This window comes from Dermacentor andersoni, chromosome 11, assembly GCF_023375885.2.
Source record: "Dermacentor andersoni chromosome 11, qqDerAnde1_hic_scaffold, whole genome shotgun sequence".
NCBI classification, from domain to species: domain Eukaryota; kingdom Metazoa; phylum Arthropoda; class Arachnida; order Ixodida; family Ixodidae; genus Dermacentor; species Dermacentor andersoni.
Window position 1 is genome coordinate 42,868,961 of NC_092824.1, and position 21,484 is coordinate 42,890,444.

At 46.0% G+C, this 21,484-nt stretch overlaps 3 protein-coding genes across 3 annotated transcripts; 1 reads left to right on the top strand and 2 right to left on the bottom strand.

The window, feature by feature from the left end:
* Nucleotides 1–502: 502 nt before the first annotated feature.
* LOC129381504 (uncharacterized) lies at nucleotides 503–4,778 on the bottom strand. The gene is made up of 4 exons (XM_072285344.1): nucleotides 3,742–4,778; nucleotides 1,993–2,076; nucleotides 1,863–1,904; nucleotides 503–1,372 (listed from the first exon to the last, which is right to left on the bottom strand). The coding sequence occupies exons 1-4, from the start codon at nucleotides 3,858–3,860 to the stop codon at nucleotides 1,156–1,158; spliced, it is 462 nt and encodes a 153-aa protein (XP_072141445.1). The 5' UTR covers nucleotides 3,861–4,778; the 3' UTR covers nucleotides 503–1,155.
* Nucleotides 4,779–10,465: 5,687 nt separating this feature from the next.
* On the bottom strand, nucleotides 10,466–18,213 carry RpL15 (ribosomal protein L15). Its single transcript, XM_050167535.3, has 4 exons — nucleotides 18,128–18,213; nucleotides 16,138–16,328; nucleotides 15,862–15,998; nucleotides 10,466–10,799 (listed from the first exon to the last, which is right to left on the bottom strand). The coding sequence occupies exons 2-4, from the start codon at nucleotides 16,307–16,309 to the stop codon at nucleotides 10,485–10,487; spliced, it is 624 nt and encodes a 207-aa protein (XP_050023492.1). The 5' UTR covers nucleotides 16,310–16,328; nucleotides 18,128–18,213; the 3' UTR covers nucleotides 10,466–10,484.
* A 233-nt stretch (nucleotides 18,214–18,446) lies between these two features.
* Nucleotides 18,447–19,157, top strand: Polr2J (DNA-directed RNA polymerase II subunit RPB11). The gene has a single exon (XM_050167544.3). It carries the CDS (start codon nucleotides 18,711–18,713, stop codon nucleotides 19,062–19,064), a length of 354 nt encoding a protein of 117 aa, XP_050023501.1. The 5' UTR covers nucleotides 18,447–18,710; the 3' UTR covers nucleotides 19,065–19,157.
* Nucleotides 19,158–21,484: the final 2,327 nt, after the last annotated feature.

Genomic DNA, 21,484 nt, shown 5'->3' on the forward strand with positions numbered 1-21,484 from the left:
GCCAGTGCTTGTCGCGAGCTGCTCGGGCTTCCAACAGTTCCTGCTCTGTGTCTTGAAGAAAAGAACGCTATGAAGATGCGGACTAAAAGAGAAACATGTACAACGGACAAGGCGTTCCTCTTTTAGTCCGCGTCTTCGTAGCGCTCTTTTCTTCAAGTATGCAAAACCAACTCGCCCACATCAAGCTTCTGCTGCTCTGTGTCGCGTGATTGCTTGCCTACGCTTGGCGCTACCTGCCAAGCTGCCGAATGCTCCCTTTACAATTGGTTATGGTGCTGGGTATCGATCCCCATACCTCTCGCAACAAGCTCCAACCCCACATTGTCGCACTTGGCCAAATTTCTTAGCAAAGCAGTACAACATGCAATGCAGAACAATGACGCAGAATAAAGTACATTTTATGGCAGCTAAAAAATGCAAATACATTTCTCTAAAGGAAGCCAAACATTGTACAGTGCGATTAAAGTGATGTGCAGTGTGATAAAAAAACTAAGCCCAAAGATATATTAATAACAATAACTTCTTTATTTCCATAAGTGATGAATGAAATAAAAACAAAATAGGCACTAAGCCTTCAGCGGCTACATTTCATAGTTATTGAACACAACAGGTGATAAAGGAACAATAAATATTGCAACTTCTGAAAGACTCAAGTCTGTACTTTTTTTGGTTACGCAACAAAAGAATGAAAAGGAAAGCATAGATTAACTGGACCATTTACAGCACACCAAGGCAGCTTCCCTGCACGCAGAAAACTCTCTGGCGGCAGGGGCAAGGCAAAATTCAGGTACAGTGCGGTGCCTTCCCAACATGCCTCCTCCCCACACCAGAGACAAGCGCACGACTACAGTAACCCTCAAACAGAGATTATAATTGGTTGGCAGCTTATGGTCACAACCGGTGCCACGGCAAATCTGATCATTTATTCGCCATGGCAACCACAGCTGCAATTTCTACTGCGCAGTGAAGCTGACTACTAGGTTTTGCAGAGTCTGCTGCGTATAGATGAAAAAATAATGATGCAAGAAAATAAAGAAACGATACAGCGAAAGAAATGGCTACTGTTACCCGCTCGTAAATATGCACACATTCTTGAACGTGCAACAGCAGTTAAGAAAGTGCAAAACACCAGAACAAAGGCTACCAGATATGCCTTCATAAATCCTGCCTTTTCTTAGACATCATATTTTCAACTTCATTCATTGTCTCCTGTGCAGCCTCCTTGTTCAGAGCCATAAGGCGTTGCTCAAGGCGCACGCAAAAATTGTGCACGCTGTCCCGATGTGCTTTGCCTCTTGAGCCTCCAAGCCCATAGCACTCACGTAGACAAGCTTGCTCCATGAGTCGTGTCCTTCGGCGCTCTTCTCTGCACCTGAAAAGAAAATTCGTACCCAAGTGCTTACCAGTGACCTAGATACTGTGGTAAATGAGAGAAAGCAAAAAGGACAGGTCGAGAGGCCGACCTGACAGCCATTTAGTTTGCTACTGTACGCATGGTAGAGAAACAGAGGAAGAGAGTGAACGCCGACTGCACACAAGGGCATCTTGATTATATGCAAGTGAACAGACGGTCATTCAGGCTGGTGCACCAAAAAATGAAAAATTGGTGAACCCCACACACAAGTGAGAATCACTTCTGAGTGAAGCTTTCTTTGACGTTTACTGAAACATGCTCACTTTCCATGCAGCCTCAAGGCTCTTTGCTCAATCCATGCTCTGGACAACCACCAACCATAGCATCAGACACCACAAAGACAGCTTCACTTTAAAGGCAACCTGAGCAGTAACTCTGACAACCGCAGCATTAAAGCCATCCAGCTCCACAAGAAATACTTGTGCTTTAAAAGATTCATAATAATTACCTTGATAAAGTTTCCAGTTGCTGCACTTCCAAGTCTTGCAACCTGAAAGAGGCAGGAGCATATTTCAACAACACATTCAGCTTGTGCTTCAGCAGCATATGGCACAGAAGTTCAGGTTGCATTGACTGACCATTCAATAGGTGGCTCCTCGGTGCCTTGCTGTTCTGTGGCTTGCCCCATAGTCGCCGACTGCAACGTGCCTTCTGTCAAGTTTCTGCAGAAATAGCCCATTGTTAGGTCACTATGAACGCAACCTTCACTGGTTGTCTGCAAGTGGATCAATCAAATCGTATCCCTAGCTGTGAACACACACAGCCTAAGTAAACCAAGTACAGTCATGGCACCATCTTCTGGCTGGAAACAATTTAGTACTGCTAGACTGACGAGCACAAAGGCAAGAAACTTGAACGACCGGGCAGTAGGGAGTGTCGGCGACGTTATTAGCTGTATCGTTGATGTTTCTTGGCTGTTCATTGTGGTAAACATGTCTTTCAGCAAATGCTAGCTAAGCCAAGAACAAGTTCTGTTGACTTGAAGTCAATGCCTGCAGTTTCTCTTTTGATAACTCAGAATTTACCAGGCACAACAAATTACACATGTACATATATACCTGTGCATGTATGATTGAAAAGCAAGCTTTCAAATAAAAAAGATCACTGTGGCCTACCACTGAGCATTTTGATTGCATTTCATTACTGGCACAATCTACCCCGTGTTGAAACCTTTTAAAACACCAGATGAAACCTTTTAAAACACCAGATGATGGTGCGTTTGTGTTTGAAAGGTTTCTTTTTCGGACGCATCCAACTTCATCCACCACGTCAACCGTCAAGGATGGAGGTGCAGGTTGCATCTTTTGTGAACTGGAACTACACAATACAGGCTGCACTTGAGCTTCAATACAAAAAAAAGGAGAGGAAACTGCAGCTTCGTTCCTAGTTTAAATTTTAATTGCTTATATTTTTTTCTTGATGGGGAAATATATTTATAGCTTCAAGTTAGATGTGGACATTCAGTAACTGCACTGCTTCCTGCAATGGAATGTGACATCCACCTGAAAATGACACGCTGCACAGAAAACCCATGCAAGTTCCTCAGAAGGAATGCTTCGCATTTGAATAAAACTCCAGCCTGGTCCTGGAATTGAACCCAGTGGTGCTGCCTCTGTGGAGTTGTCACTCTGCCAACAGAGCTGGTGAGGCGAGAGTGAAATAAACCGAGAATTAGATGAGAGAATAAGTTTTGCCTAAATCAGCAAGGGAAGTCTGCAAAAGAAAAACCAGAACCAGCCAGGAAACGAAAAAACAAAGTCAGTGCTCACTAGACATATTGAGTCGCATGTCCGATATTGAACTGTCGGCTGGTGATCACAAATTCTGGCAGCAAAGCGAAAAAAAAATTAAGTTAGCGGAAGGTGGAGAGATCGGTCAGTTAAGTTTTGTCTCTAAATAGGGATGGGGAGTGCATTACAGATCGGCATCGGGAATTAGGCCTAGGTACACGTGCACGTGCAATTCACATCCCAGCGGAATGGCGCCATAGAAAGGCTGCATTGATTCGCGTCTACCTGTCGTTTAATAGATCGAACGTTTTCGCTGCGCGTAGTGCATTTTGAGCGCCAAACTGGCAATGTACCCGCGACCAAGGCGACTGAGTGCCGAAAATTAAGCGCGATCCGCGAATCGCCGTCCCAAACTGCCCCTACATCCAGGCGCGGCGAAAACGTGTATGGTGCGTATTTATCCCGAACGATCGTTTTGCGTCTGGTGTGCCACCGGCAAAAAAACATAGTCTACCGCAGACAAAAAAAAAAAAGACCACACTACATATGAACAAAGCCAGCAAAGGAAAATGTGAAATGAGAAGATACATCACTCACTCTCGGGGATTTCTGGCACGGTTCTGCTGCTGGTCCTCGAGCTTCTCCTTGAGAAGCCGCTGTCGGAGGTTCTCCAGTTTGCACTGGTAGGTTTCGCTTGAAAATTGAACGTCTGACATGCTGCAGCTACACGTGTTCTGTGGCTACACCGGCTACACGACGAAGCGCGCAGCTTTATGTATGGATGGATGGCGGCTATACCCTTTGTAACGGGCGGCGGCTGGCGCCACCTAGCCTTTTGCTCCCCCTCCTATTTTATTATTATTCTTTTTTCCCCTTTCTTTATATCCTCTTTTCCTTAACCTAGTTTTCACTCCCCTCCTCCCCCCAAAATAACTATCTAAAAACAGTAGAGGAAACATTATCTCCCCGATTTATGGTAGTATCTCTCCCTTGACTTCCTCCACCGATCCTCTAGCCTCCCCTTCGTTACGGCCACTCTTTTCTCGTCTATTTGTCCTCGTTCCCCGGGAAAACCTAATGCCTCTTCCATATCTGCCACTGTTCCCTCTGCCAGGGTTGGGCGAAGGTCTGTGCATCTCAGCACTATATGCTCAGTGGTCTCTATTTCGGCTCCGCAAGCTGTGCACCGAAGGTCCACGTCTTCAAATTTAGCCCTGTATGTTTTCGTTCTCAGAACCCCCGTCCTAGCTTCGAATAATAGTGAGCTGCCCCGCGAGTTATCAAATAAGAGCTCTCTCTTAATCTCCTGTTTTTGTGACCTATACATTGATAGTGCTGGCTTTCCGAGCATTCTTTCTTCCCACATTTTTCTTTCCGTCTCCTTCACCTCCTTTCCCACACTAGGACCACGTTGGACCCCCTCCCTCGGCTGTAGGTATCTATTCCTCAGCTTCCTCGTTCTGAGTGTCCACTTTGTGTTCAAACTTTTCATGTACAGATATTTGTACACTTTTCCTGCCCACCTTTTTTCCTCCAGTGCTGGGAGTCTCTGTTCAAATTTTAGTTTACTTATTGCCTCTCTACCTTCGAATGACGTCCATCCCATGTCCCCCTGCACTCCCTCATTAGGGATGTTCCCGTGTGCTCCTAAGGCCAACCTGCCTACACTTCTCTGTCTCGTTTCCATGCATGCCTGAACTTCCGATTTCATGCATAGTACTGAATTTTCGAATGTAAGGCCAGGTACCATCACCCCTTTCCATACGCCCCTAACCACCTCGTACCTATTATAGTTCCAAAGTGCCTTGTGTTTCATTACAGCTGAGTTCCTTTTCACTTTTTCAATCATAATTTTTTCCTGTTCTTCCAAGTACTTTTTGCCCTCGTTTAGCCATATGCCCAAATACTTGTATTTTTCAACATGATCAATCTTAGTGCTTTGTATTTCCAATGGTTCCCCCCTTTCTTCATTGTATACTATTATCCCAGACTTCTCTCTACTGAATTGCAGTCCCAATTTTTTCTCCCTCCTCTCCACATATGTTCATTAGTTCCTGTTGCCCTACTCGGGTGTCAGCAAGCAGTACAATATCATCTGCATACATCAGTCCGGCTAGTACTTGAGCTACCTTCTGCCCTTCCAGCATATAGCTTATGTCAGTTCCTATTGTGCTCTGTTCTAGTCTCTTTTTCATTTGGCTCATGTAAATCATAAAAAGCAGAGGCGACAATGGACAGCCCTGCCTGAGACCTCTTCTTATTTTAGCTGGCTTTGTAGTTTCCCCCTCCCATGTTATCTCTACCTCATTATCTGTATAAACTTGTTGTAGGAACTCAATCATCTTTCTATCTAGACCATATTCCCTCAACCTGCTCCATAACGTTTCTCGGTTTACATTATCATAAGCTCCTCTAATGTCTAAAAAAAGCTATCCATAGCGGTTTCTGCCTGGCTGTCGCTATCTCTATGCACTGTGTTATAACAAATAAATTATCATTTAGCCGTCTGTTCCTTCTAAATCCATTCTGCAGTTCTCCCAAGATCTCTTCGCGTTCTGTCCATTCCTCCATTCTCTTTTTCACCATCTGCATTGCTACTCTGTATATGACTGTCTCACAGTTGTCACAGACCAGCTATCAGTGTCACAGAATGTCACAGACCAGCTATCAGTGTTGCCAACTCAGCGTGCCGTATTATCCCTATCCTGATACCCAAAATCCCTAGATTGCGAAAAAAAAATCTCTAAAGTTGTTATACAGTGACGACGTTATATATGCTTCACGGGGCCGCAGAGCTTCGTGCGCGCTTAATTATGTTCTCATCTTTATACGTCTTGTTGAATGACACAGTAAACCAGTCTCTTTTTACTCGGCTCACTTTACTCGCCCGTTCCACAAATAGCACAATGGCAGTTGGGTTTCTAAAGTCGGCTTCGCCGCAACACACTTGTGTCATGCGGTAAAGCATGCGAACGCCGCACACGCAGTTTTGTTTTAAGAGGAAGCTTTAGCTCGAGTGCTCCTATATAAATACATGTAAAAGGAGAATTCGTTTTTCTCGGCAACCACTGCACCAAATTTGACGAGGTTTGTTGCATTTAAAAGACAAAGTTAAAATCTAGTGACTGTTGGTTTCGAATTTTTGAGTTAGGTCGTGAATTTTTTATTAAAAATTGCCAAAAATCGAACATTTTCAAAAAACGAAACTATCAAGTTTACAACTCTGTAACTCAACCACTAAACGTGATAATACAATTCTGTGAATTGCATCTAATAGTACATCTAAAGCGGACAAAATTGGTGTGTTACACATGAATATAAAAAAAATTTAATCATAGGGAAATACAACTTTTGCAAAACCGTTGTAACCGACGTAACAAATTCACGTAAGATGTAAAATGACATATTGAATTTGTCCGCTTTGAATGATCCAATGGATGCCGTTTACAGAACCGCGATATCAGTTCTTGATGCAGAGCTATGAAATTGTAAACTTCGTGCTTCCCTTTTTTTCAAACGGTCAAATATTTAAAAATCGATTTAAGAAAATTCAAGCCCTAAATCGAAATTCCGCTTCCAACAGTCACTAGAATTTAACTTTCTCTTTCAAATGCAACAAATTTCATCAAAATCGGTCCAGGGGTTATCTCATAAAAACGTTTTTGCGTTTTACATGTATTTGAATAGGTTGCGTCGGAGTTGCGCCTGAGCTAAAGCTTCCTCTTAAAGGGACACTAAAGGTTACTATTAAGTCAACGTGGACTGTTGAAATACCATCACAGAAACCTCGAAACGCTTGTTTCGTGCCAAGGAGAGACTTATTTTAAGAGAAAATGCGTTCTGAAGCGTCCGCGTACCGCTAGCGCAGTTCAAATCACCCGCCCTCCGATCGAGGAGTACTGACATCATGGTCTCATAGTGACGTTGCGCCAACGGTGAGTAGGACGGCGTCCGCAGACGGCGCTACGGCTTTTCTGCGCAAAACGCAAACGCGCGGCCAGAAACAGAGCCAAGACAGAGCCGACAGCAGAGCGAAAGCGGGAGTATGGTGGCTAGCGGAAGGAGAAAAGAATTACGTCCCACATTACGTCCCACGGCACACGGAGAGTCCGTTTTCGTTAAACTATAGGCTGCGGCGAGCTCGCAGCGTGGTCGGCGTGATCTGTGAGAAGTGACGAGCCTTTTCGCACTCGCAACAGGGCATAAAAAAGTGCGAATCGACGCAAAACTCGGCCTAGAAACGTGCTTCGCCACAGCCAGGGCTCAATACGACCCAAGCTGGCGCGACCCAGATGTCGTTTCCCGCACCGCCACCAGGCGCCGCTACTATACCTCAAACTCCAGCGCAAGACGCCCATAAGCTGGTACTTCATTCTATGGCGCAAACTTCGACGCTCGTCGCAATGGACCCTGACACCGACACATTGGCTCGCGATGGTGGGCTCAACTTCAGCGATTTGAGCACCGACGAGCGCGACCTGCTGCTGAGGGCTCGCACTGCCGGCGTCGTTGCGTACTACGACGGCGGCCTCGACACCGGCTCTCCGGAGCGGGAAAGCAACGAGGGCTTCCCACGACATCACATGGACGTGGCATTCTCGCTGCTTGTTCCAAATGAAAGTGTCGCGATCCAGCAGAACCCTCACAGCACGACGCGATAACGAAAGTACTGAAACTCCAAAGCGTGCGCGGCGCAGAGTCGAGCGCGCAGAGTCGAGCGAAAACGAAACCTTTCGAACACCCATATTACTGAAGGGTAACGTCAAAATGCTATTTTTTCTTAGAGTCGAATAGACGTAGACAAGTAGCATTTTTTTCCGTCTTATAATCGAATGAAATGATATTTTTAATACGAGTAGTTGAGTATTAGTAACACAAATTATGAGGAGTCCTTTCGTCATCGGGCTAGTACCGGAATGTCGCTGGGGGGTCTCAAATCGTGTCATGCATTTACCTCAATTTCTCGGTTACTAAAGCTCTGTTCGCGATTAAATTGACGCCTTAGACGTTCTAGAACATTGCTCTACCACTTTAACTTGAGTTTCTGGTAACCTTTAGTGTCCCTTTAAGAGGAAGCTTTAGCTCGGGTGCTCCTATCTAAATACATGTAAAAGGAGAATTCGTTTTTCTCGGCAACCACTGCACCAAATTTGACGGGGTTTCCTGCATTTAAAAGAAAGACTTAAACTCTAGTGACTGTTGGTTTCGAATTTTCGATTTAGGTTGTCAATTTTTTATAAAAAATTGGCAACCACAATTGGCAAAAATCGCAAATTTTCAGAAAACGAAACTATCAAGTTTGCAACTCCCTAACCCAGCAAGAAAAAATGATATCGCAATTCTGTGAATTGTATCTGATAGCACATCTAAAGCGGACAAAATTGATATGTTACACATGAACCTCAAAAAATGTGTCAATGTGTTATTACAACTTTTGCAGAACCTTTGTAAATAATGTAACAAATTCACGTAAGATGTAAAATGACATATCAAATTTGTCCGCTTTGAATGGTCTAATGGATGCCGTTTACAGAATCGCGAAATCTGTTTTTGATGAAGAGCTATTAGTTTGTAAACTTCGTGCTTCTATTTTTTTCAAACTTCTAAATTTTTGAAAATATTTTTAGCAAAATACAAGCCCTAAATCAAAATTCTGCTTCCAACAGTCACTAGAATTTAACTTTCTCTTTCAAATGCAACAAATTTCATCAAAATCGGTCCAGGGGTTATCTCAGAAAAACGTTTTTGCGTTTTTACATGTATTTGAATAGGCCGCGTCGGAGTAGGGCCCGAGCTAAAGCTTCCTCTTAATATCCGACAGCAGCGAGCAGGCAATTTCCGGCCAATTTCTGCAAGTTATTAAATAAATGTTGACCGATGATTACGATACTCCCTAATGCGAAATTTGAGCGCAGCTCTACAAGTGTTTTCATTTCGCGACAGATTGATTAGCTGGTGCGGACAATGCGTCTCGTGCGGCACGTTGCAAACGGAGCGGCCCTACTCTGACGCCATCTCGTGGCCGTCGCCTTCGAAAGTGTGCTGAAACTCTACAGTGCACGAAACAAAAAAAAAAAAAAAAGCCAGTGAACTGTGAGACAGCAAAAAAACGTTTTCCTGTAGCGCCTAAACCGCCTACCCTGCGTTAAAAGGGACTAGGAACAAACTTATGCAGTGCGCGTTTGCCAACACCTAGCGGCGCTGCGCTTTTCTCACGCTTTCGCCCTACCCTCTTTCTCCGCTTTCCTCGTCGCGTTCTCGCAGCCTTTTTTTTTTCATCCTCCGCTGCGCTCCGCTTTCGCTTTCATCCTCCCGTGTCCTAAATGACTCGCCTTAGAATCGGAAAAATGACGTAAGTAGACATTGCGAGCTACGGTTATTGCTCGAAAATATTCTCAGGGCAAGCCGAAAATGGGAGTTTCCGGGGAGGATATCACAGTGTTAGTGACACATTCACTGCCCCTAAGCGCCGCAGAGACGTAAGCGAACATGTGGTTCCAATTGCCCGGCGAAAGTGAATTTTGATTGAAATAAAGTTTGGGCACACAGAAATGCATGCCACAGAACTGCTCAGTTCTTGCCAATGCTCCCTTTTTGCTTTTAAGCATGCAGCAACTTTTCGTTGTGGAAACTGTTGGCAAGGAAGCTGAGCATTTTCGAAGCATTTGGTATCACACTATTTGCACGCCCCAAAAATGCTCCTATAACATCAACACCAACTAGGAAAGCAGACGATTGTTGAGTTACTAAGCAGTCGCATCCACAAGGGTCACCGTCATATCGGATGGCAGCGAAAACACGAACCCTAGATTTACTTCATTATATCCAGTAACTCATTACACCCATGTTCATTATATCAAAGCAAGGAACAGACAATTGTTGCAAGCCCAGCTACCACGCATTTGTGCTGTGCATTTAAAGGGTCTATCAGGCAGAGCTGTATGGCTTTAGCCCTGGTACCCCTGGAAAAAGTGTGCACCATTAATTTAGGAACAACAAGCAAAGTTACTCACCCACACAAACTGAAAGCCACAATTTGTTCCGTATAACTGTGGCACCCGTTCCGATTCTATAACTAAGCTCAATCTCAACTCTCGTGCTGTACAGCAAGGCTAGGGCTCAAGCTGGCTGCGTGTCCCAGAGAAAGGAGGGCTCATCCATTCTATTTTTTTGGTGCTGCACAAAGAAAAACTCGAGGCAGAACAATGGAGCCCTTTTGGTTAGATGACGAGACCCACGGCGTTCTCTGTACTGCATAGTTAGCGAGATGGCAGTGTTGAGATACGCAGAAGCTAGCCTCTTGACACTAAAACCCGACACAAAGGGGGCCAAACAAAAGTTTAATGGCTTGAACGTTTGCGGCGCAGCTGCAGCGTGTTTCGGCGCTTCCAGCAGGCACGCCGTGAGCCACCCACGGTCTTGGTGTAACGGTGACCCTTGCCCAAGCCACGCGACTTGCGGCCGGCCGAGGTGAGGCCACGCAGCTCGCGGTGCTTGTGCACGGCCTGGCAGATCCAGTTGGCCTTGGGGTCGCGCCGGATCGCCTTGTGGAACGGGTCGACCAGGATAACCTCGTAGTACTTGTACGTCGAGTCCTGAGCCACCCAGTAGGAATTCAGCACACGCATGGCCTTGCACCGACGACCCACTCGCTCCTGAAATGAGCAGCAAAAGAAGTACATGAATTGTGAGTAACACGTGTAAGCTGAGCACCACACAAGTTGGATAGACAGGATGAACCAATACACAGAGGGAGGCAGTAAGACTAACACTAACATACGTAAGGCAGCGCACTGCACTCAAAAATTTAAAGCGCTGCTCAGAGTGTGTTCTTCAGTGTTTAGTGCAATCAGAGTGGCGAGTTACTAAATGTTACCTTGCATGCACCACTGCTGTTTTCCTGTGTAGTACACACACAAAAAACACAGCGAGATGTGTTTGCTTTAGGTATTGTTGTGTGCCATTTTCATAACCTCCAAGATGATTACCATTGTCATTGCCTTAGACTGCAATGTGACGGCACAGTTCATTTCCCGACCATTCCTCAATGTTCTCGTCCTCGTTCTGCGGCGCATTTGCCCCACGGACCATTTGAAGCATCTTCTTGGTCAGTTGTACAGTCAACGTCCAATTTTTCAGACTTCCTAGGGGCTGTTAAAACTTAAAAAAAAAAATAGGGCAGTCCAAAAAAATGAATGCATGTTTTTTACTGCCCTTAACGGCTCAAATCGCCACAGGCATGTCCGAGAAAGCTCTGAAGGCCTTCCAGTAAACTTATTAGGCATATCGGTGCTGGTACTGTGACAAGAGACAGTGGGTGTGCACATGTAAAATTAGAGAATACGTACTGTGTCCAGTGGCAATTGTCCCTTCCCACACTTGTTAAGCTTCACTGCAATACTTCATGTATGCTTCACCGCATAACATTGCTGTGCTGAGGCGAAGCTGCCTTTCGGGAACGGGCCTTATGCAGTGCGCCGTGCTTTCCAAGCTTCAAAGCCAATGCGAAGATTACAGAGGCAGAGTCAGCGCCATTGCTGACAGCGGCAAATTCTTTCAATGAAAAACACGACACCTAACGGCGAGAACCTTAATAGCGAATGTCGAAGCAGCTCGGCCTCGCGTTGCCGCAATGGTGGCTACGGCGGATCTGCAAGCGAGGGCGCCAGTTCGAGGTAGTGAGATAAAACGGAGGCAGTGGTGGCGTTGATTAATGCCGTTTCGGACCTGTGGCCAGTAAAAAGTCCGGAAAATCGTATGGCGAAGGGTTCTTGAATCCGAAATTTCAGACGTTTTTATACATAGACTCTACGGGGCCGCGAAGCCGTCTGCATTATTGGGCAGGTCCCAAAAATCGGGCATCCGGAAAATTGGTCGTTGATACGCTGGCAACTCCTCCAACCGAAAACACAGCATCAAAGACAATTCGTTACAATCCCTCTCCTTTACTCGAGTCAGCATTAGGGCAACTTTGGTCCCCATTCAATAAAAAGACAGCTAACTTTCCCTTGTTGAAGCACAAATTCCCAGAGTTTTTCCAGACTATTCAAAATCCCTGAGAATTGCCAGATGGTAGACACCCTGCATATACACACGCTGAACCACTTTGCGACGTGGTGTGGAAGACAGCGACAGCAGCAGAACAGTCGAAGGAAACAACAAAAAGCTTCACCGTAAGAATATTTCCAGGTAATGCTGCAAGGAGGTGAAATACCCTGCACACAACAAAGCTGTCTCCCACGACCAGGATGAGCAAGCAATAACGCTACCCCATGCTTTCCATGTCGGAATCCACTAGCTTATTTGATATTAATACTGCAATGCCTTTCTGGCGATTTTTAGCAGGATGGTTTATATAATTCAATCAACAAAATTTGCACAAACAGTCCAACAATACAGGTTTCCCATAAATCTGATAGATCATGCAACAAAACATGCAATGCAGTTACTCTAAACTAAATACAAATGATGTTAGCATTGGCGACAGCCAAGAATTATTAGTTTATTCCACTCGGTAACAGTTTGCAGAAGAAAAGGAATATTTGAAACAATTACTTCTAGCAGTGAATGGTGTTACAGTCAAACCCGGCTATATCGAAGTCGCAAAAAAATGCCTATCAGTTCGATATAGAGCATAATTCGATATAAGCCTGCTAAATAATTGGATGTCATAAAAGCACATACCATTTATAAAATCACATTATTGACGAAAGTAGCTTAGTTTCGCATAAATTAGTCCTACATTTTCTTCTGCTTGGGCAATTTCGCTGCCTGCGACGCACGCACTTCCCCACATTGTCTAAGGAGTCCGAACAGCTGAGGCCGCAACCTTCCGCATTCGCGCAGAAGCACCGGACTAATGCGAGTGCACCAATCACTTCGGAGGATGTGGACAAAGGACCGTAGTTGCTTTCCTCAACGTGCCTACTTTCATTTGTGCTCGGTACGATGTCGGCGATGTAGTCTTCGTTTCGGGATCTACTGTTGTCGCGACACCATCATCTGCACTCACAAACTCGTCCACCGTTGATTCGGATGTCCCGGAAATTTTGACAGCTCGCTCCAAACTTCGGCAACACCGGCAACGGCTTCGTCGCATTCATCAGAATTTACAGTCATCACCGAGCACGTGGAAACCGGCACGTATGAAGAACGCTCGTACACGGCCGTGCGTACGCGTCAGGCCGGGTTGCGAGTCTGGCCACTTTAGCCCTAATCGTGCTGAGAGTGCTCCTCGGAATCTTGCACGCTGCGGGGACATCGCGTTCGACGCGATTTATGATTTCGATCTTCACGACGAAAGGCGAATTCTGCCGTTTCATGACGGCAACACTGCGGGAGAAGGCCCACAAGGCGCGAACACGATAAACCAGAGAAGCAGCCAGACAACTCGCACTTTCGCCATCTTGCACGAAGAGCGCACAAGAGCTTCTGATTGGCTGTCTGAGCAAGCGCTGTAGGCGGGCCAGGATCATTTTTTGCTGGGGAGTGTCGATAGATAGTGATCTAAAGAAAGGAAGGACGCTTGATTCTGCAACCCGTGAGGGAGCACGGCGAAGCGTCGTCAGGGGGAGTGTCGACGGCTCGCCCGAACAGCCCGAGGCAGCGTGGTCACGGTAGGGAGAGCGGTTGGATGGAGCCGCGCCGCCGGGTTTCCCCGCTACCTCGAGGGAAAGCCAACTTCTGGGGGCACTTTTCCGCCGCTTGACGTTTTATATATCGGGAGTCACTGCAATATTTGTTCGATGTAAGCGTAATTTTTGCTATATATACTCATTGTAAATATACCGTGACCAGAAATTGTTCGATATATAGAATAATTCGATGTAAACGGGTTCGATATAGTCGGGTTCGACTGTACTGATAAGTCATGTCGTTGCCTAGTATAGCATATCCAGATGAGAATTTATTCAATTCTGTCGTGTCAATATGTGTGGTATTGTTACGAGGAAGACAAACGTCATGGTTTGTGTTCCTCGTACTTGTGCACTCTAAATCTTCTCTTTTCTACACACTTGCCCCAGTAGAGTTGGCAAACAGTCAGTTACCGTATTTACTTGCACAGTGATCGCGCTTTTTTGTAAAAAAAATTGATGCAAATTCTGGGGTGTGATTATTACACGGGCTAAATTTCGCGAAAAGAAAAAAATAGTTTTTTTCACCCCGCATTGGTTGCAGGATGACAACAGGTCAACGAACAGGCTGCTGCCACTTTAACAGTGTGGGACACCAAAACAAAAAAGGCGGCCGACGGAGCAAGCCATATGCTATTTTTTTTCTTCTCGTGAGTACATTACGAGCATTGACAGTTTCTTCTGTATCAGTAATTAATAATATCGGCAAGCTTGCAGCAATAACGTAGCCATGTCCACTCTGAGGGGTCAGAAACAGAAATGGGCGCACTTAGCTGCCAGTGACATAAGAACACATGGCGAGCACAGTGCGAAAACTGCGGCATTTGTCTTCACTACTATCCTAGTATGGCACGTTTCTGCTAAGGGTAGGCAACATCTTAGCTGCGTCACAAGCATTGGAATATGACTAGGGTACACTTCCAATGTACCAGTGTAAACGCAGCTACTATCGTTGCCGCTCGCAATTTGTTGTGTGCCCACGAGTGCAGACAAGAGGAATCGAAGGCACCTTTTTTGTTCATGTTGTTGACCACAACCATTGTAAAGCCTACAAATAATAAAGCAAAGGCAAGTTTGGTTGTAGCTTATTCTTTTTCATGGAAGTGCGGAAAGTAATAAAAAGTAATGAAAGGAATGAAATCGGGCATCTGCTTAAGCATCAGTTTGGTGCATGCAGACCGCTTCGTATGTCTTGAAGAGTCATTTGCGTTGCATTCGACAGATGGTATGCGCGATTATCATTAGCGAGACTTGGTACACGACATATCGCCACGGCAAGTTCGGGGTTCGATCATTACGCAGGAAAGAAAAATCAAATTCCGACGACAAAATTCAGGGGTGCGATCATTATGCAAGTAAATACGGTACTATGGTTCACCTCTCTGCCTTTTATGTCACTTTTTCTCTTCCTGCTTCCTTTTTATTTACTTGATTAGCATAGCACACCTGTGCAACCAACCTGTGCCCCAGGGAAGAGACAAGAGGTTAGTCTCTTGTGCAATGTAAATAGCATCGTAGGGCATTGCTCTCTTGGGACAGCATACGAGTGTGAACACTACCGCAATTCTCAAACTAGTGCTCTGCTTTTGAGGACACTCTGACCTGTGGCCAATGCATAGTCGTCAACATCCTCAATTATTCGAACAGCTTCGCACCACATTTCGGACTCCATTCCCTAATTCAGCGACCAATTCAAACACCAACAGCGATGTTACCAGCGTCTCTTTGAAATCTCTTTTATAGCGGCCCCGTCTATCCAGTAATCGCTGACCGCACAAAACTACAGGAGAAGCCAATCTGCTAAGTTGCAAAGGCTGCATTTGCATTTCATCATGTACACCTATAACGTACATCTGCTCCTTTACAGGTTACAGCAACTCCATCCTTGCTTTCTGCAGTGATGAGGGGCAGCATGAGCTAAGGAAGTATCAGACAATAATAGCTCCCCTCCTCTCGCCCCACTGCACTTAACTTTACAAGACATACACGGCACACTCATGGCACAGTCAACCATGCACAGAAGCACAATCAGTAATACCATCCAGTAAACCTTGACAAGAGAAGGCATACACATGGCACTAACCTCAGCGATGGACTGATGGTTGCGCACGGGCTTGAGGCTGTTCACACCGTGGTTCTTGGGCTTGCCGTAGGTGCAACCCTTGGGCACCTGCTTCTTGCGGCCACCACGGCGCACCCGGATGCGGTAGATCACGTAGCCTGTAACACGCCGTTTTTGTCAGCGACCGCACGCAGTAAAATTTATCAATGGCAAGCATGAGCTGCAGTTATTTCTCCGAGAGCAGCCAGTACAACCAGCCAGCACCGCCTACAGAACGGGGGTGGACAGCGGCCTTACCCTGCTTGGCACGGTAACCAAGGCGGCGCGCCTTGTCGGGCCTGGTGGGGCGGGGTGCACGGTGGCACGTGTTGAGCTGGCGGTAGTGCCAGCAGCGCAGTCGCAGCAGGAACCGCATCACGTCCGACTGCTTCTTGCGCCACAGCTCTTGCATGTACTTGTACGCCCCCATGACTGCTCGTTGGGCCCGCCTACGAGGAGCACACAGCGAGACATCACGCAAAGCTTTCCAGTGGCACCATTCAAGCAGGGGCACATGAAAGACACTGGGCACAAGAACGAAGGCCGTGTGTGCTGAATTTCATCCATTTGCTATCTTGCATTGTTTCACACACTGCTTTTACACGTAAAACTTAAAGACCCTGTCAAGTCGCATTGAGCAAACTCATTTCTAGTAGTGCAGGCATCACAGTGACTCTCTGGCTTCCACAGTGCTCATTGCTTTGTGTGTAAAACATACTCATGGTGTCTAGGCGGTTTCACTCCATCAATTGGATATGAAACAGTGTGGAAGATTCTGCAACCAGGATCAGGATAGTGTAAAAATTTGATTGAAGTTCTTTCCCTTCTCGTGTCATCATTGGCTCAAGTGGCACTCCACCCAATACGTTTCAGCAAATGCAGATGGCTTCATGTAAGTGGTGGGTGATAACGAGACAGAATATGACGGAATTTTTACAATATACCGCCTGCTATAATATACTAGCAAGTATGCCTTCCTTGTGAACATTGCACACAGAGTTTGTTTTATGTTCTTGTGTTTGTTGCTTTTTAAGCACGGCTGCTTTCCAATACGTCAAACAAACTAGTGCATCAACTTGCGCTTGGCAAGGCTTTTTAGTTCTCCACATCAGAAGGCTAGAAAACTGCAAAACTTGGTATACTATTATGGTACGACTCTTGGGATTTTCTGTGTGAAAGCAACACAGAAGCCATGCATCGTGAAAAAAAAAAAAATCAAGAAAAGAGAAAGAATTGACACACACACACACACACACACACACACACACACACACACACGCGGCAAAAGGGAGCATATGCTTTCCTTACAACTCCCATTTGTGCGCCCATTGAAATGGTCGAGTGCACACGGTGAAGTTCAATTACATCATCATAGAGGCTGACATGCATTCATGATCAACAATGCTGGCTTTGTTATGCCTCGAGATTAACACGTGTATGAGCCGTCGTCTTTTTTGCCTGTAGTTTTCTGTAAATACCTTGCATTTGCGTCAACGAATAAAAGCATTAGTTGAAAGTTCGGCGCACGTCTTAGCCTTCTGTCATTTTCCCATAATTACATGAAGCTGCTTTCCCATATTGATGCAATTAAAAAGAAACGTTACGGCTACGCACGCCCTGGTCCAAATTTAATATTTGTTACAGCCGGTTTAATCCAGCCCCGATGATTGATGCGCACCTCGTTTTGGCAAGTACAGGTCCGGTCATTATCGAATGCACGCACACCCAATTGGGCGACAGGATGGACTACGCGACATGTTGTACAGCCGTTTATTCTTGCGAGAACTACGACATTCGACTGAACGCAGACCAGCCTGCTAGCGGGCAACTAAATCAGCTATCCCAGAGCAAGAGACACATGGTCGCAACATTACCCGGGATGCAGCACTAAACGAAGGTTTTGCTTGACATTGCGTTACAAGCGTTGGTAATGACGCCTGCCAAATGCTAATGTTTAACATACTTCACGGCCTTCTGATCAACTACCCGAAAATATCCTTCTTTCTTGACAAAGTGTAGATATTCCAGTATTCCTGCTAGCGAATGCCAACACGATCGACATGGTCGCCAAAGCTCGTAATATCCGAGCGTATCGAAACGCCTTCAGATATCAAATCGACGAAATATTGCTACCATAACCATCACCAAAAACTAAAGTACACACTCTGCTATAGTCTATGGCTATATTTCGAAGTGTAAGGAGGATTTAAGGAGATTTAAACACCTAGTATTACGAAGACATACATACCTAACCGGCGCTCTGCACGGAAAAGAACCAAAAGAGAAATAACTAGATCTCTCGGCAAGTCACACTTATTCGAGAATCCACGAGACGTTGTTTCAGTGTGGTTGTTTGCTTTTCAAGATCTCGCCAAATGTAGGGCATTGTTCTTTAATTTTTAGTACGTATCAGTTTGCTTTGTAAATATTTATTATTTTATATAAATAATAACCTAATGTGGGATTTAAAATGCTTTTGTAGTTATGTTTTTATACTGTAAAGTCAGATACAATTACGTTTTGATATTGTGCTGGGGAAGGTGGTGAATTGTAGCGTTGCGGCATCCGGTAATCTTTAGTGCGATTCTGTGGCGGTGTTTCGTCGTTTCGTCGTGGCCAAGTAACTGTGTTGTCGTTATTGTCGTGTTCGTTGTTACGGACAATTTTCTTCGCACTGAACTGTCTCACACTGACGGTCGCCGACTTGCTCGCCTACATCTAGTGCTAGGAGCCACTGCTACCTGTCCCTTTCGTAAACGCCACCGAAGCCGTCTACACGACGCCATTCGTCTTCGAACGTCCGCTGATCCGCGCAGAGCAGCGTCGCCGCGATGAACGCACCGCCGGCATTCGAGTCGTTCCTGCTGTTCGACGGGGAGAAAAAGGTCACCATCGAGAAGGACACGAAGGTGCCGAACGCGGCCATCTTCACGGTCAACAAGGAGGACCACACGCTGGGCAACATGATCCGCGCGCAGCTGCTCAAGGACCCCTGCGTGTTGTTCGCCGGCTACAAGGTGCCCCATCCGCTCGAGCACAAGTTCATCCTGCGGCTCCAGACCACGCCGGACAACACTCCGCAGGAGGCTTTCACCAACGCCATCACCGACCTCATCAGTGAGCTGTCGTTGCTCGAGGAACGCTTTAAGGAGGCCGTGCGCGAGAAGCACGACGGCCTCGAGTAGTGACTCTGGGCTTCAATCTCGCCGCTCTGAACGTTTACCAAGCAGACGCATTTTGGGGCAAGATGGTTGGCTCGTTTCATAAGAGAGTCGCAGCGGAAACAACGCGAGGACACAGAGAAAACGAACGGCCTACGTCGCTCGACAAAATGTCTCGCTTCCTTGGGTACTCCGAAACACCTTTCCTCAAGCGTTTAACAGGCTTGCTTTGTCGCGGCGCCTGTCCGCTGTTTGTCCTAAAACTTTTTTTTTAACTGAATGAGCACTGTTAGTCCCGTTGCAGGGTAGTGCGCGAATCGTGAGTTTCTTCCAGCGAAGTCAGCGGAAAATGGGGGGGGGGGGGGGGGGGGGGGTAGGTTGGTGCATGTCCTGCGGGAATACCGGCGACTGCTTGATGAACGCCATGGTCCAAACTGCCGCATTAGAGCGGCCACCGCGAATGTCCTCGGAATATCGCTAGCTACGGCAAAATACTCTACCGATGACTGTCCTGTTTACTTGTGCGCCAACTATGTTTTATCTCACGAAAACCAGGTGTTTTGAAGGATTGTATGAGCTTGAAGTAGTTCATTATTGAGATACTCTTTCTGAGGAGTATTTCACATTCATTCAGCATTCTGGCCAGCCGATGTGGAAATTCGTGTAATGCGGAATGAACCATGTATTACGTTATATTGTCACACCTTGTAGAAAAAAAAAAATTGAATAAATCAGCTCTTCCCTGGTGGCTGTTTTGGAATTGTTGTATAAAATTCAATCTTTCATTGAACAGAACCCCCATCGTTCTCTAAACGTCTTTCCTGCTTTGTCGTGAAGGGAACAAAAATGATGCAGATCCCACGCACGGTGGGAATCAATGTTAGAGAAGCTTTTCGTACTGGTTGCTTTGATTGGCGATAATTGGTGGTCATGTTGATGGCGAAAGTGTAATTTCTTCGTTTAGTCTAACATGAGGGTGGTGAGTTGATGTTAAACGCTACCTTGCGTGCGCCACTGCTGTTTGTCTGCATATTACAGAGAACACACAGGGCGAGGTGTTTGCTTGAGGCACTGTTGCGTGCCATATTTCATAACCTCTGAAGGTTTGAGCATTTTCATTGCCTTACATGGCACATTGCATTGTGGCAGAAGTATTAAACCTGCATTTAATCATGGTGTCTACGTGCCAAAACCACAATTGGATTAGGAGACAGGCCATAGTGGCTCACTCCGGATTAATTTTGGCACCGTGGTGTTCTTTAACGTGGCCCAAAATCGAAGTGCACGTTTCGTTTTCTAGTTCGTCCCGTCGAAATGCGGCTGCCGCAGTCGGGATCAAATACATGACTTGTAGCAATTTCATAGCTGCAAAGCTACCGCAGCGAGCATAGAAGTGTTGGTTTGGTATTCGACCGCTTCCGTGGTGTCACCTGGACTCTGCAGTGCACTTTAATTAATGTGGCTCTGCTTCAGCACGCCCTGTGCAATTTATCCTCTTGACATATTTGCATGGTGTTTATTTATCAGAAATAGCAAGAACATACTGTACCGTACCTTGAACTCGAGCTTATCCTGTTTCCCCACAACTGCTGTCATATAGTAGTAGGGTTCCCTTGCCTTCTCAGGTCACTTCCCCCCCCTTCCCATTGTATGGGGACTGCCTCTTCCCCTCCCTCCTCTCTACAGTCCTATCTATGTTCTCTCTGCACTCCCATATTAGTAGAAAGGGAAGTGCTGCAGTTTCTGCAATGCTTTTAAGGGGGGTCACAGATAATTACAACTGTCGAGAGGCTAATGTGGTGACATCCAGTTAGCTCCAGAGTGCATTGTGCACATTCGGCGCAGTGGGGGGCCAAACGAGTTTCTTGTGTCGCCTTTCTTCCCTGACTCGCTCCAGTCATGTATACGCACGCTCTGAACCACACCCCCGACGCAGTGTGCCAGATAGCAGCAGCAGCGGTGGCAGAGTCGAAGGAAGAGGCAAAGAAAGCTTCGCTTTAAAACATCTCATGCTTTCAGCAGTGTGTCGAACCGGAACTGAAGTGAAAACCGTAGCTAAACCATTACTTTCAGCCATACTGGAACTTCATGGAGGAACCAGTTTGACCAGATGTTGTGCACAGGGTTGCTTTTACTGAAATTCTACGATCCTGGAGTGTGCCACACTGATAGAAGTAGGCAACGTTTCTTGTGTCAATTCTTTGCAGCGTGCCGAGTGTTACTTCTGAACAGTCGTGCCTTGCCACAGTGATCCCATTGGCTGACACTGCAGCATACAATGCCGTCACATACTGTCTATGCCTATTAGCACCCGTTAATAGGTACAACATAATTATATTTTACACCTCGGAGTTGATAGTAGCAGCAAACTGTGTGACTCCCATTCTTACATTTGCCATCAACACAGCTTATGCGCTACCTCATGCTCCAGTTGGAACTATTGC